Below are 14,987 nucleotides of genomic sequence, written 5' to 3'. Positions count from 1 at the left end.
GATTCCCGTCCAAGTTCCTCATTTTTAGCCATAAAAGTGGCTGATGATGTGTGTTTCAGACTTGCTGGGGAAGGAACATACCTTGGCCTTCCTGAACCTATCTTAACAAAACAGCTGCTACCATTTATGCAGCACATATTGCCTACAGAGCAGTTTTTATTCTATCTAGTTATAGTTAATCCTCAAAGCAACCTGCAAGATAAGTACTTTTCCTCTCCTTTTAAAGGAGCTGATGCTATGAAATTTGAACCCTGATCTATCTGGTTTGAAGGAATCCATTCATTCTTTTTCTCCTATCAAAGAGTAAAACTGATTATCTACAATTATCTTCAAATATCCTAATCCTAGTCTGGCTGTGGTGGCACATACCTGTAATCCCAGTGGCACTGTCTCAAAATAAATTAATTAATTAAATAAAAATGCCCGGGAATGTGGTTCTGTGATAGAGACCCCTGGGTTCCATCCCAGTACTGCAAAATAACAACAGCAACAACAATTAAAGAACTGGGGATGTAGCTCAGTGGTAAAGCACTCTTGGGTTCAATCCCTAGTACCAAAACCAAAACCAAACTTATCCAAACATCAACGTACTCCACAAAACTCTATGCCTAGCTAAAATGCTCAGAAACATGTTGAAGTGTTGAAGGCTTAGCATGTCCCAGTTAAAAACAACCGTGGGGCTGGGTGTAGCTCAGGGGTACACGCAGGGGCACAGACTACCATGCACGTGACTCCAGGCTTGATCACAGCACTGCAGAAAACAAAAACAAAACCAGTGACAATACTATATATTTGATGCTTTCCTAAGTTCCAGGGTCTTATATACACTTGACATGCATTTTTTAATTTAACTGAAACTTGTCAACCTTATGAAGAAGATACCAGATACCACAAAATACAAAATCTCCGAAAATTCAAAGCTTGATGCAGATCATTTTATGGCAAACTTTGACATAAGGTCATTTATTAGTCTTGATTAGTTTCATCACCTAGTACATTCAAATATTTCTTTTGTGTCCTCCTCTCTCTCTCTCTCTCCCTCCTCTGTGTGTGTGTGTATTTGTGTGTGGTTCTAGGGATTGAATCCAGGAACACTTTACCACAGAGCTACACCTCTAAGCCTTTTTATTTTCTATTTTTAAAAAGGGTTTCACTAAATTGCCCATCCTGGCCTTGAACTTGATCAAATGTGTGTACAAAGATGTATATAAAATGATATAATCCCAGCTACTTAGGAGACTGAGGCAGGATTGCTTGAGACCGGGATTATGAAGTCAGCCTGAGCAACATAGCTCAAACCCTTTGGTACTGGGGATTGAACCCAGGGCCTTGAGTTTACTAGATAAGAATTCTACCACAAAGCTAGATGCCACACCCTCAACACTTTACCTTAAAAATTTTAAAGATAATTTAATTAAGGATGTTACAAAATTTGTTACTATTAACAAATGAATCTGGCTCTCTGGGGAAAGCAGTGGACTAAAGCCCAGATTTATATTTTTTTTCTTTTTTTTTTCTTTTGGTATAGGGAATTAAATGCAGGGATTGCTTAGCCACTGAGCCACACCCCCAGCCCTTTTTATTTTTTATTTTGAGACAGGGTATCACTAAGTTGCTTAGGGCCTCACTAAATTGCTGAGGCTGGCCTCAAACTTGCAATTCTCCTGCCTCAGCCTCTTGGGTTGCTGGTCTTCTAGGCATGTGCCACCAGGCCCAGCTCACTCTCTCTCTTTTTTTTTTTTTTTTTTTTTTTTTTGGTGGTGCTGGGGATTGAACACAGGGCCTTGTGCATGCAAGGCAAGCACTCTACCAACTGATCTATATCCCCAGCCCTCATATTCTCTTTTGAATGGACTTTGTCATTGCACTACAAAGCTGCTCTCCCCGCCCTTTGCATCACAACCTAGCTTGTCAGTCTGAAAGTTGCTCTCCCCACCCTTTCCGTTGCAGCCCATTTCCCCACCTCCCAACTACTGTCAGTCTGTGAACATCCTAGCTAGCTATTGGTTCATCAGTCAGCTTGCAAGTATCCTTCTCCGTTATTGGTCCCCTGTTAGCCCGGTGGGTTTCGTAAAGATAGCTTCGCAGCCATCTTCCCTCTTGCTTTTCTTTCCTACACGCTTGCTTACTTTCTCCTCCTCTCTTTTCACACTCTTTCTTGCGCACACCCTTTCTCTTTCCCTTTCTTTTCCTCTCATTTTCTCTCTTACCCTGCAGGGAGACACTCTGTTTGCTTAATAAGCTCCCTTATGTGATTTCCTGTGTCTGGCGTGGTTTCCGTGGGATTCCTTACAGTCATCCCAATGGTTTCCTCATTCATGAGTTTAAAAAAGCTTTTTAGTACATGCTTTCTATACATGCATATTAGAAATATGCTTTTTTTACCTTTTGAGATTGATGTTTTGAAATAATCTAAATCCATTCAAAAGAGAATTGGCTGAATAAATTACAACACCTCTATACAAAAGAATACTGCGCAGCCATCAAAAAGAGGCAGCTCCTAGCCCAGCATGGTGGCATGTGCGTATAATCCCAGAAACTCAGGAGGTTGAAGCAGCAGGAAGATCACAATTTGGAGACCAGCCTCAAGGTCCTAAGCAACTTAGTGAGACTCTGTTGCAAAATAAAAAATAAAAAGGGATGAAAATGTGGTTCAATAGCTAAGTGCCCCTGGGTTCAATTCCTGGTACCAAAAATAACAAAAATCTAACCAAACAAACAAACAAGAGGCAGTTCCAAAATATATATATAAATAAATAAGGCAGCTTTAGGGACTGGAGATGTGGCTTGGCAGTAGAGCATTTGCCTAGCATGTGTGATGCACTGGGTTCGATCCTCAGGACCACATAAAAATAAATAAATAAAATAAAGGAATTATATCCATCTACAACTGAAAATATTTTTTAAACAAATTAGGCAGCTCTATACATAGATGTTCTATAGGAGCAAAGATCTGTGTTTCTCTAAGGAACCTTAGGCATGTTGAGTAGTGTCTAGGCACATAGTAGGTGTTACTTCATTTCTGGACATGACAAACAACCCCAAAATATCAGTGGCTTATACACACACAGACACACACATTTATTTCTCCTTAATGAATGCATGAGATAGATAATGGTGGCTCTGCAGGAAGCTGAGAATCATAGTTTGGGTCTCAATTGGCTCCTAGTATTATTTAAGGACCCCTTGATGTCCAAAGAGAGCATAATGCTCCTCAAGCCTCTACTTAAAAGTGACTTTGGAACCAGGCATGGTGATGCATGTCTGTAATCCCATGCGACTTTGTGGGGCTGAGGCAAGAGAATTGTAAGTTCAAGGCCAGCCTTAGCAATATAGCAAGACCCTGTCCCAAAATTTTAAAAAGTTAAAAAGGGCTAGGGTTCTAGTTCAGTAGTAAAGTGCCCCACATTAAATCTCCAGTACCAAAAAAAAAAAAAAAGGAATAAGAAGAAAGTGAGGTATATTCAGTATACTCCAGAATTACTGGAAGAGTTTCCAAAGTTACATCATAGAAAGCAGCCATGTAAAAAGCTCTAAGTCCAGCATAGTGGCCCACACCTGTAATCCTAGCTAGTACGGAGAATGAGGCAGAAGAATTGCAAATTCAAGGCCAGTCTCAACAACTTAGTGAGACCCTGTCTCAAAATCAAAAATAAAAAGGGCCAGCGTTGTAGCTCTGTGATAATGCACTCCTGGGTTCAATTCCCAGTACTGCAAAATGACACTAAAAAACTGTTATAAAACAAACAAAAATAAAAGGAAAAAACCTAAAAGAAAAACCTATCGTGAAGAGTAGTAAACAATAATCCAGTGTATTTCATTGCTCAACAAACATATTTTGAGTGATGATATGAACAAATGCTAATTTAAGCTGGAAAAAAAAAAAAAAGAAAAGCATGGCATTCACAAATTGGACAAAGTATGCCACCATTTAGGTTTTTGTTTTCAAATATACATTAAATACGCACCTATATTCGTGTGCCTGAATAAACCTTTCCTATCGCTAGCTGTGGTTGCTGCTGGGGAGATGGGAGTGGTGCTTAAGGGGAGGAGGGAGCCTTACCTCTCCATTTAGTATCAGGTGTACACATTGCCTACCAAACCATACAATTAAATTATCTAAAGATCAAATAAAAAGAACAACCCAAAGTGACTCACTATAGAATCTAAACTCTAAAACCTTCTTCTAAACCAGTCACAGTGGCACAGGTCCGTAATCTCAGCAACTCGGGAGGCTAAGGCAGGAGGATTACAAGATGGAGGCCAGCCTAGAGAGACCCTGTCTCAAAATAAAAAATACAAAAGGAGATGGAGATGTAGCTCAGTGATAAAGGGCCCCTGGGTTCAATCACCTGTGCCAAAATAATAATTAGTAACAATAATAATAATAAAAAAAACCTCTACTGTCCTTTGGCTGAGACATGGATTTATTCTTCCCTTTGTTATGTTGTGTTTTGTTTTGTTTCCCAATCAGGATTTCACTATGTTGCCCAGGCTGGACTTTCTTTATATCTGTCTGTACGTGGATATATCTATATCTATATACAATATTTTTTTTAGTTGTGGATGAACATTTATTTTTATGCAGTGCTGAGAATCAAACCCAGTGCCTCACACATGCTAGGCAAGCGCTCTACTACTGCACCACAACCTCAGTCCCTCTTTCTTTCTTTCTTTCTTTTTTTTTTTTTTAATTGTTTTTGTTTTCTTTTTGAGGGGTACTGGGGATTGAACTCATGGGCACTCAGCCACTCAGCCACATCTCCAGACCTATTTTGTATTTTACTTAGAGACAGGGTCTCACTGAGTTGCTTAGCACCTCAGTGTTTCTGAGGCTGTTTTTGAACTTTCCATCCTCCTGCCTCAGCCTCCCAAGCTGCTGGGATTACAGGCATGTGCCACTGCACCTGGTTTAATATTTTTAATTAAAGATTTAACTCCAGCTGTTCTTGAACTCATGACTCAAGCCATCCTCCCACTGCATCACAAAATTATTAATCTATTGCCGACAAACTGGGTATGGAATCTCTTTTGTCTGATTCCTGCAGACTTACTTATGGCACACCACTCATTATAATTAAATTCCATCTTGACCATTCTTCAATGTTCTAGAGTAGTAACTTATCTATTTTAATTTTATTTATTTATTTATTCACAGTAACCAGAGATGCTCTACTACTGAGCTATATTCTCAGCCTTTATTTATTTATTTGTTTGTTTGTTTATTTATTTTGAGACAGGGCCTTGCTAAGTTTCTGAGGCTGACCTTGAACTTAGGATCCTCCGGCCTCAACCTTACAATACACTCGGATTACAGACATGTGCCAAGCTTTTATTGATTGATTGATTGATTGGGCTGGAGATCAAATCCAGGGCCTTCTACATGCCAGACAAGTATTCTCTGACTCAGCCATATCTCTAAGCACCCTAGGGCAGTAATTTTCAAACTCATTGGAAAAGTTCTCCTTTCTGGGACGTCTACAGGTGAAGTTTCTAAAGAGAAAAGAGTAAATTAATTCCTAATCCCATGAACCCTATTAGCCTTTTTAACTGTGTCACTTCTGAATTTTTTCAAAAGCATTGTTTTTTAAAAATGTGTGTTTGTGTGTGTGTGTGTGTGTGTACGCACGCTTTGCTGGGGATTGAACTCTTGAAAACAGGGCCTCATACATGCTAGGCAAGCACTCTATCACTGAACAACTCCCCCAGCCTCAAACCGCCCTTGTAGTGATCAAACATGATGATGACTTTGGCCTCCCTCATTCTCTGCGATCCTGTATAGACTGTGTAGTCCCTTAGACACTCCCAAAACTTTAGATAAAGTGTCCCGGAGGAAGTAAGAACAAGGAGAATCAAAATGGAATAGAAGAGATTGAACAACAATGCAAAAGACTCACCTAGGGGCTGGGGTGAGGCTCAGTGGTAGAGCACTCGCCTAGCATGTGTGAGTCACTGGGTTCTATCCTCAGCACCACATAAAAATAAATAAATAAAACAAAAGTACTGTGTCCATATAAAACTAAGAAAAAAAATTTTTTTAAATAAAGGACAGGGGCTGGAGAGATAGCTCAGTTGGTAGAGTGCTTGCCTTGTAAGCACAAGGCCCTGAGTTCAATCCCCAGCACCAATATATAAATAAATAAATAAATAAATAAATAAATAAATAAATAAAGGACAGTTACCTGGAGCTGGGTACTGTGGACCTGTAATCCCAGTGACTTCAGGCAGAAGGACTGCAAATTTCAGACTAGCCTTGGAAATTTAGTGAGGCCCTAACCAACTTAGGGAGACCCTGTCTCAAAATAAAAAGAGCTGAAGATGGGCTGGGGCTGTAGCTTAGTGACAGAGCGCTTGCCTAGCATGTGTGTGGCACTGGATTTGATCCTCAGCACCACATAAAAATAAACAAATAAAATAAAGGCATTCTGTCCATCTCCAACTAATAAATAAATAAATAAATGACATGACCTGGGCCCAGCCTCTGTGCTTTGAGGATAGGGTTCCAGATCAGTTAAAAAGAGAGAGAGAGAGAGAGAGAGAGAGAGAGCACACTGGGGATGTAGCTCAGTGGTTAAGCACCTCTGAGTTCAAACCCCAACACCAAAAAAAAAAAAAAAAGATACCTAGAGAATTAAGGTCACCTCTAACCAATTATAGGGATTAAGGCTTAATTTTTTTAGACAAGAACAATTGTATATTGCTATTGTATCCAAAGCTATAAAATATCGCGGTCTGTGAGTGAATTCATTCTATTGTATGTTGTCTGAAGAATAGCCTCATTATTGTTGAGTTAACCCAGGGGAAAACAGGAATTCCACAGCTGGAGGGGTTGACAGAGGCACTCCGGCTCACTGGCTTCTTCTCATCCTATTGTGCAGCACCTTACGGTTTACTGTGCCCTGTTTAACAGATTCACAGATTGTCTGCAGTATTCCTTGTCACTAAGTTAACCCTCCCCAAACCAACAAGGACTTCACAAGATTGTTAAAGGCACCACAAATCAAGGATAGCATTAATAATTAAATCACAAGCAAACAAGAAAATGTCAAGATTGACACTTATAAGCTTTTCTTTTTCTCCTTTGCAATGCTAAGGAGAAACCTCTTGCTTGCTAAGCAGGTGCTCTACCATGAGCCACATCCTCAACTTTCTTTTTTTTTCTTTTCTTTTTGGTACTGAGATTGAATCCAGTATACTTTACTACAGAGTTACATCCCCAGCCCTTTTAAAATTTATTTTTCTTTTTACTTTGAGACAAGTCTCAGAAGTTGCTTAGTGCCTTGATAAGTTGCTGAGGCTGACTTTGAACCCTCCTGTTTCAATCTCCCAAGTCACTGAGATTACAGGCCTATACCACCAGGCCCAGCTCCAACTAACTTTCTTTCTTTCTTTCTTTTTTGTGGTGCTTAGTTTAAGCTATTTGTCAGACACATTACTCAGTAAAAGCAATAACCTTCTTGTAAGGTCTGACAAAAAGATGATACGATACAAACTCTAAATTATCCATTATTATGCTCTAAATCTGTTATTTGAAACATAGATTCATGACTTTTTAACTGTTAAGAATGCATAATCAGAAGAGACAGAATGAATCGGACATAACTGTCCTATGTTCATATATGAATACGCCACCAGTGTAACTCCACATCAAGAACAAGAAGTTATACTCCGTGTATGTATGATATGTCTAAATACCCTCTACTCTTATGTATAACTAAAAAGAACAAATAAAAAATTTTAAATGGGGGGCGGGGAATGCACAATCAGAAAACTTTGAAGACTTCTGGCTGAAAAAATGAACCCGGAAGGGCAAGAATTTGCTCCAACATGATCTAAGCATAAGTAAACAGTCAGGGTCTGAGGCATTTCATTCTGCCTAACTGGTTACACATTGAGGACTGAAAGAATCTATCTACTATAGCTCTATGATACTATCCTTTAAGATCATCTAATTCTTTTTTATTCATTTATATTTTCTTTTTGGTCCTGAGGGTTTAACTCAGGAGTGCTTTACCCCTGAGCCATATTCCCCAGTTTGGGGTTTGGTTGGTTTGTTTGAGACAGGATCTCCCTAAATTGTTTAGGGACTTTTTAAGTTGCTGAGGCTGGCTTGAACTTGCGATCCTTCTGCCTCGGCCTCTCCAGTTGCTGGGATTACAAGCAAGCACCACAGCACCTGGCCCAATTCATTTCTTAATTGTATACTTGATTTTCAAGTATAACATGGTTTTAATTCAGTTCCTGCTTTTCTTACAGGACAAGTGGTAATGTCTGGTCATTGGATAATTCAGTATTGGTCTCCTTGCAAAACTGGTTCATGGGGGTCCATCTCCAAGAGACTGCTCCCCTCTCATTGTTGTGACAAAATGAATTATTAGATTTGTTATGGTTTTATCCAGACCCTGAAGGAAAGCAACTTTCAGTTTCCCCAGATGACTTCCATCTGAGTACTCTCTCCTGGCAATGGTATAACCTAAATTCTTCTACCAAATACCTTGAGAAGTAATGCATATGGGAATCTGGGCCTCGTTCCTGAAAAAGTGAGTTTCTGCCTTGTATTGTATTGATCCGAATGTCACTGAATGTCATCCTTGCTCAACAGCTTTTTCTTCTATGGCCTTGGTTTTTGAACAAAGTTAATTCAACAATCAGTACACTGATTATTACTTTATTCTGCAAGACACCAATGCTGACCAGACAACATGGTAGCCAAGAGCAACTGGCACGCAGACCTGAGTCTACAAAGGCTCAAAGCAGCCTCTCTGGTACACCAGGACAGCAGAGTGGTAAATAATTGTGAATAGTTGCTGGTCCTTTCTGCTTTATTTTCCCTTCCTGGTCAGGGCTCTTCCTTCTTTGAATAAAGCTGAAATAGATCCATTTCCTTTAGTCACATGACACTATCATCTGCTGTCCTAGAAGTTTGATTGACCAGACTTATTTTAGCTTCACTTGCTGGCAATATTCCAATTCCAGCATTTTCTTGAAATGAGAAGCAGTAATTTGTTCTAAGCGTACTGTGTGAGCTCCATGGAATTGAGATGACTTTAGATCAATTAGGACTAAGGGTGGAGAGCTCACCCTTGCTTAGAGAGTAAAATCTCCGGGAGGATTGAACCCAGGAGCACGCTACCACTGAGCTACACTGAAAGCCCTTTTTAATTTTTTTGAGGCTTGATCTCACTAAATTACCCAGGCTAAGCCAGGCATGGTGGTACACACCTATCTCCCAGTAACTCAGGAAGCTAAGCCAGGAGCGTCACAAGTTCGAGGCCAGCTTTAGCAAATTAGCAAGGCCCTAAGCAATTTAGGATAACCCTATCTCAAAATTTAAAAATTAATAAATAATAAAAGGACTGGGGATGTAGCTTGTTGGTAAAGACCCCTGGGTTCAATTTTTTGGTAGCCTCCACCAGAAAAACTTTGCCCGGGCTGGCATCCAACTTGTGATCCTCTTGCTCAACCTCAGTTTTTCTCATCTGAATATGGTACTATGATACAGTGTCACTTCAAAGGGATATTGATGAGATATAATAGTTCATATTCATATCATATGATCATGCTACACTTACCTACCTTTTAGAGCAGAAGAATAATTTCAAGTGGTTGGGCTCCTTTATTCTAAATTTTTTTTTCTTCAGTGTCAACCTTTGCCCTCTCTACCTGATACTGCAGCAAGTAGTGCAGTAAGGGAAGAAATTGGTTTGTGAAAGGGTCATTTCACATTGCAGACACTAAATAATTTCTAAATCATAATTCTAGGGAATCCAACATTTTAAAGCCCTCTTTGTTTATTTTACCAAGGTAGTACTTCATAACACACTTTATAAAAAATCATAAACAATTTTTAGAGCAGTTGTAGATCTACCAAAAAAAAACCTGAGCTGAGTACAAAATTCTCATCTAGTCCTGCTCTTGCATACAGCTCCCCACTACACACACACACACACACACACACACACACACACACACACTTTTTTTTTTTTTTCAATACTGGGTGTTGAACATAGATCCTTGCACAGGCCCGGCAAGCACTCTACCTACCACTAAGCTGCATCCCAAGCCCCTTGTTTTATTTTTTATTTTGAGACAGGATCACACTATGTTGTCCAAGCTGGCCCAGAACTTGTGATCCTCCTGCCTCAGCCTCTCTGGAGCTGAGATTGCAGGTGTGTACAGTATGCTGGCTCCCTGTTATTAGCATTTTACATTAATATGATACATTTGTTATAGTTAGTGCACCAATCAATACATTACTATTGGTTGAGGATATAGTTCAGTGGTAGAGCACCTACCTAACATGCACAGGCCAAGGGTTCTATTCCCAGTACCACAAAAAAATTTTTTTAATTATTATTATTAATTAACTAATAATAGTTAACTAATTAACTATTAACTATTATTATTAATTATTATTAACATTATTATTAACTTAAATCCATAGTTCTTCAGATTTCCTTTTTTTTTTTTTCCTCCAGTACCAGGGATTGAACTCAGGGGCACTCAACCACTGAGCCACCTCCCCAGCACTATGTTGTATTTTATTTAGAAACAGGGTCTCATTGTGTTGCTTAGTGCCTCACCGTTGCTGAGGCTGGCTTTGAACTCTCGATCCTCCTGTCTCAGCCTCCCTAGCCGCTGGGATTACAGGTATGTGCCACCGTGCCAGGTCCAGATTCCCTTAGTTCTTACTTCGTATCCTTGTTCTGTGCCTGTTAGCATTCCACCCAGAATACTACATGATGCTTAGTTGCCAGGTCTTCTTAGGCTCCTCTTGGCTATCAATATTTCTCAGACATTCCTTTATTTATTTTTTCTTTCTTTCTTTTTGATGGTCATGCAACTTTTGAGGAGTTCGGCTCAGGTATATTGTAGGTTTCCCCTCTATTGGAATTTGCCTGGTGCTTTGTTCATGATTAAAGGATGATGATGTGTTTTGTGGAGGAAGAACACAGAGGTAAAGGGCCATTTTCATCTCATCATGTCATGGGTACACGTTATTCATATCATTTTCCAGTGTTGGTGTTGGCCTTGATTACCTGGCTGGTAACGTGTTAGCTTTCTTCACTGTAGTGACCCAAACAAACACCTCTTTCCATACTGTGCTCTTTAGAAGAAAGTCTCTACATACAGGCCCCCATGGAAGGAGTGATACTCCCTTCCTTGAGAGTATCAATATGATTGATTTGGAATTATTTTGAATGGGAAATTGATTAAATGCTTTCCTTACATCTTTTTTTTTTTTTTTTTCAAGGACGGTAATACCTTTACTAGGTTACAAAACTTTGGCAAATCAATACAGTACTCTTTAATACAATAAAATATTATTTATGTTGAAGTCACATATTAGACTTAGTGATGATTTTCACTCCAAAAATATCATTTAAGTACCAAATCAAAACACTGTGGGTTTTTAGCAGAGCAAGTTATTTTATACAATTTAATGTCTTTCAACACTATACAATTCCTCCTTTTAGAGTCAGTTCCCCCACGCAGGCTGTTCTAGTCTGTATTAGCAAGGTGAGTGTGTAGGGGCTCCACTTGCTGGTCCAAAGTCAGGTACAGTTCCAATGTCTGAAAAGTGTTAAAATTCTATTTTAAGGAGACACAATGTCAACGCCAATTTCTCCCAAGTACTTTTTTAAAAAACTGCTAAATTTTCACATAAATACTAGAACCCTAGAAATTAGTCATTTCAAGCCACACTAACCTCAGATGATCCCTTGGATTTTAGAAGCCCTGTATCTTTTTGTTTTGATCAAGTCACATAGCCTTACTCCAGATTATTAAAAAAAAAAAAAAATCTAACTAAAATATAGTTATAATTTTTAAATAACAAATAAATACACTGCTTGGAGATTCCTGGGGACCTGATGTTCTATATCGACTTTTATCATTTCTCTACAAATGCCGCCGCTGCCATTGGTGTCCTAATGCTTCCTCTTGCTGAAGCTGTCAACTCTTCAATTTCAGCATTTAATTTATGTATTACCCATTCCATTGCTTCTCGGCCTTTACTAGCATTAGAAGATATCGTGCTTGCCATCAGCCCTTCCAGGTAACTGCTAAGGCTGACTCCCTGCACAGAGATGATGGCTTCCTGCGTCAAAATAGTCTTTTCTGGGTCTTGAGGATGTGGTTTGTATATAAGTCTCTCATCCACTGAAACCATATTTGTAAAGGAAATAGACTTCACGATGGACGGCAGTCCCCACTCTGTGCTGAGAAGTCTGTGGCTGTGCAGCTTTCCAGAGGGATCTACATGCCTGTCCAGCACATCAACTCCAACCACACTCGGGTTCATAGGGTTTGGGTATTTCTGCATAGCAGCTGTTGTAACAGTTTCCCATGGGTGGTGGAAGACGTGCTCTGAGGTCCAGATCTTCATGGTGCCGGCGGCCCGAGCCCTGTCCGGAAGACTCTGGGGGACAATGAGGCACCGAGGCACACAGCCCCGCCCCACCCGCACCCGGCGGCAGCGCAGCGCGCAGCATCTTACATCTTTTGTTGTCACCACCCCACCAAGTCATTACTATTAAACTATTTGGTGGTTTCCTGTAGCTCTGTATTTCCAGATTCGAATCTTAAGTTGGTCTAGGGAGACCTCTTGTGGTGAATAAGAGGTATAACAGCCAGCTAGTGATGCTCACCTTATGCTACTGACATTCCTTACTCCCATGATTCTCAACCAAGGGTAGTTTTACTTCCCAAACTCAGGAAACATTTAGTAACATCTGAAGGCATGCTTGGTAGTCACAAGTTTTGGAAGGTGATACCACTGGAATCTAGAAGGTAGAGGCCAAAGATGCTCTGAAACATCCTATGATGCACAGGACACAATTATCTGAGTCAACAACTATAGTTGAAGTTTAACGACTATAGTTGTTAACAACTATATAAAGGACATAGCTGTGCTTAAAGGAATACTGTTATAAAGGGGATGAGGAAAGATCCCAGGGGTGCTCTACCACTGAGCCACATCCCCAGTCCTTTTTACTTTTTGAGACAGGGTCTCAGTTACCTAGGGACTTGCTAAGTTGCCGAAGCTGGCCTTGAACTTTTGATCCTCCTGTCTCAGCCTCCCAAGACCCTGGGATTGCAGTGTATGCCACCATGCCTGACCAAAACCATTATTTTTATGAACTGCATAATATTCTCTCTATGAGTGTATTTCACTTAATGATTCCATTGTTGTACATTTTTATCACTTCTAAATTTTCATAATTGCATATAATTCAGTGATGGATATCCTCAAATATATATCTCAATCTATATAAATTATTCCTCCAGGGGTAATATATCAGTTTCCTAGGGCTGCAATTCACAACAGAAATTTGTTTCATAGTTCTAGAGACCAGAAGTCTGAATCAAGGTGTTGGCAAGGCCATGCTCCCTGTGAAACCCGTAAGGGGAAAATCTTGCCTCTTCAATCTTCTGGTGTTTGCAGGCCCTCCTTGCCCCTCCTTGGCTTATGCAATACTTCACTCTAATCTCCGTCTCCATAGTAACATAGCTGTCGTCTCCCTGTATCTCTCTGGTCTTCACATGGCATTTTCCTCTCGTATAAGGAAACACCAATAATCTTGGATTGATGGTCTCCCCTACTCCAATATGACTTCATCTTAACTAATTATATCTGCAACGACTCAATTCCCAAATAAGGTAGTGTTCTGAGATACAGGGTATCAGGACTTCAATGAGTCTCTTGAATGGTCACAATCCAACCCATACAAATAGAATCGACACATATGAACACTTTCAAGACTCAACACATCTTGCCAAATTGCTCTTCAGAAAGGTCGTACCAAACTTACTCTGTACACAAGTGCCTGTTTTATGATACATTTGCCAGAACTGAATGTTCTATTTTTTTTACTTATAACCAATTTATTAATTAAAAGTACTCAGTGGTAGAGTATTCGCTTCATGGGCATTAGGTCCTGGGTTCAATTCCCAGCACTGCAAATATATATATACATATGTGTGTGTATATATATGTGTGTGTGTGTGTGTGTGTGTGTGTGTGTGTGTATGAGCTGGACATAGCTATCTCAATGTAAACCTTATTCAATTTATACATTGACAAAAACTACATGGTGCCCATTAATAAGTATAATTTTTTAATTTTTATGTATGTATGTATGTATTTTTATTTTTGGTACCGAGGATTGAACCCAACTGCAGCTTACCACCGAACTACATCCCCAGTCCTTTTAATTTTTTGAAACAGAGTCTCGCTAAATTGTTGAGGCTGTTCTTGAACTTGCCATTCTCCTGCCTTTTTAGAATTACAGGTGCACCACAGTGCCTGGGTTATTCTATTTTCTTATTAGTTATTGTTACTATTATCTTACTGTGCTTAATTTATACATTTTATCACAGGTATGTATGTATAGGGGGAAAACAGTACAGTTAGGATTCAGTATTATTATCCATGGTTTTAGGCACCCATGGGAGTCCTGTAATGTATTCCTCAAGGATAAGGGGAACTACTAGAGCTAAATTATGAGTTAATTATAAAGAATCTAGAATAGAGGCTGGGTTTGTAACTCAGTGGTAGAGTGCTTACCTAGCACATGTAAGGCACTGGATTCGATCCTCAGCACCACATGAAAATAAGACAATAAAATAAAGGCATTATGTCCATGTATAACCAAAAATATTTTTTAAAAAAAGAATCTAGAATAGTGCTTGACACATAGTAGGCTTTCTATGTTTATTTAATAAACACAGTTAAAATGTCACAGACTTACCTAACATCTATTTCAAGGATAACTGTTTGTGCTCCATTGATCTGATTTCTGTTTTAGTTTTAGTTTTAAAACAGCATGTCAAAATTTGTTAGGGAAGGATTGAGGGTATAGCACAGTGCTAGAGCACAGATTTAGCATGCACAAGGTCCTGGGTTCAGTCTACTGCCACAAAAAAGCAAAAAGCCAGTCACATTAGTGGGCACCAATAGTCCCAGCTATCCCAGAGGCTGAAGC

The 14,987-nt window shown here is 39.5% G+C and overlaps 1 protein-coding gene across 1 annotated transcript; it reads right to left on the bottom strand.

Annotated features, from left to right (window-relative positions):
• Window positions 1–11,854: 11,854 nt before the first annotated feature.
• On the bottom strand, window positions 11,855–12,485 carry LOC306656285 (PRELI domain containing protein 3B-like). Its single transcript, XM_079131326.1, has one exon. It carries the CDS (start codon window positions 12,386–12,388, stop codon window positions 11,894–11,896), a length of 495 nt encoding a protein of 164 aa, XP_078987452.1. The 5' UTR covers window positions 12,389–12,485; the 3' UTR covers window positions 11,855–11,893.
• Between the last annotated feature and the right edge of the window lie 2,502 nt (window positions 12,486–14,987).

This window comes from Sciurus vulgaris (genome assembly GCF_902686455.1).
Source record: "Sciurus vulgaris genome assembly, chromosome: 3".
Taxonomy (NCBI): domain Eukaryota; kingdom Metazoa; phylum Chordata; class Mammalia; order Rodentia; family Sciuridae; genus Sciurus; species Sciurus vulgaris.
The sequence above is the reverse complement of the archived record's forward strand: the minus strand, read 5'-3'. Positions and strand labels throughout refer to the sequence as shown.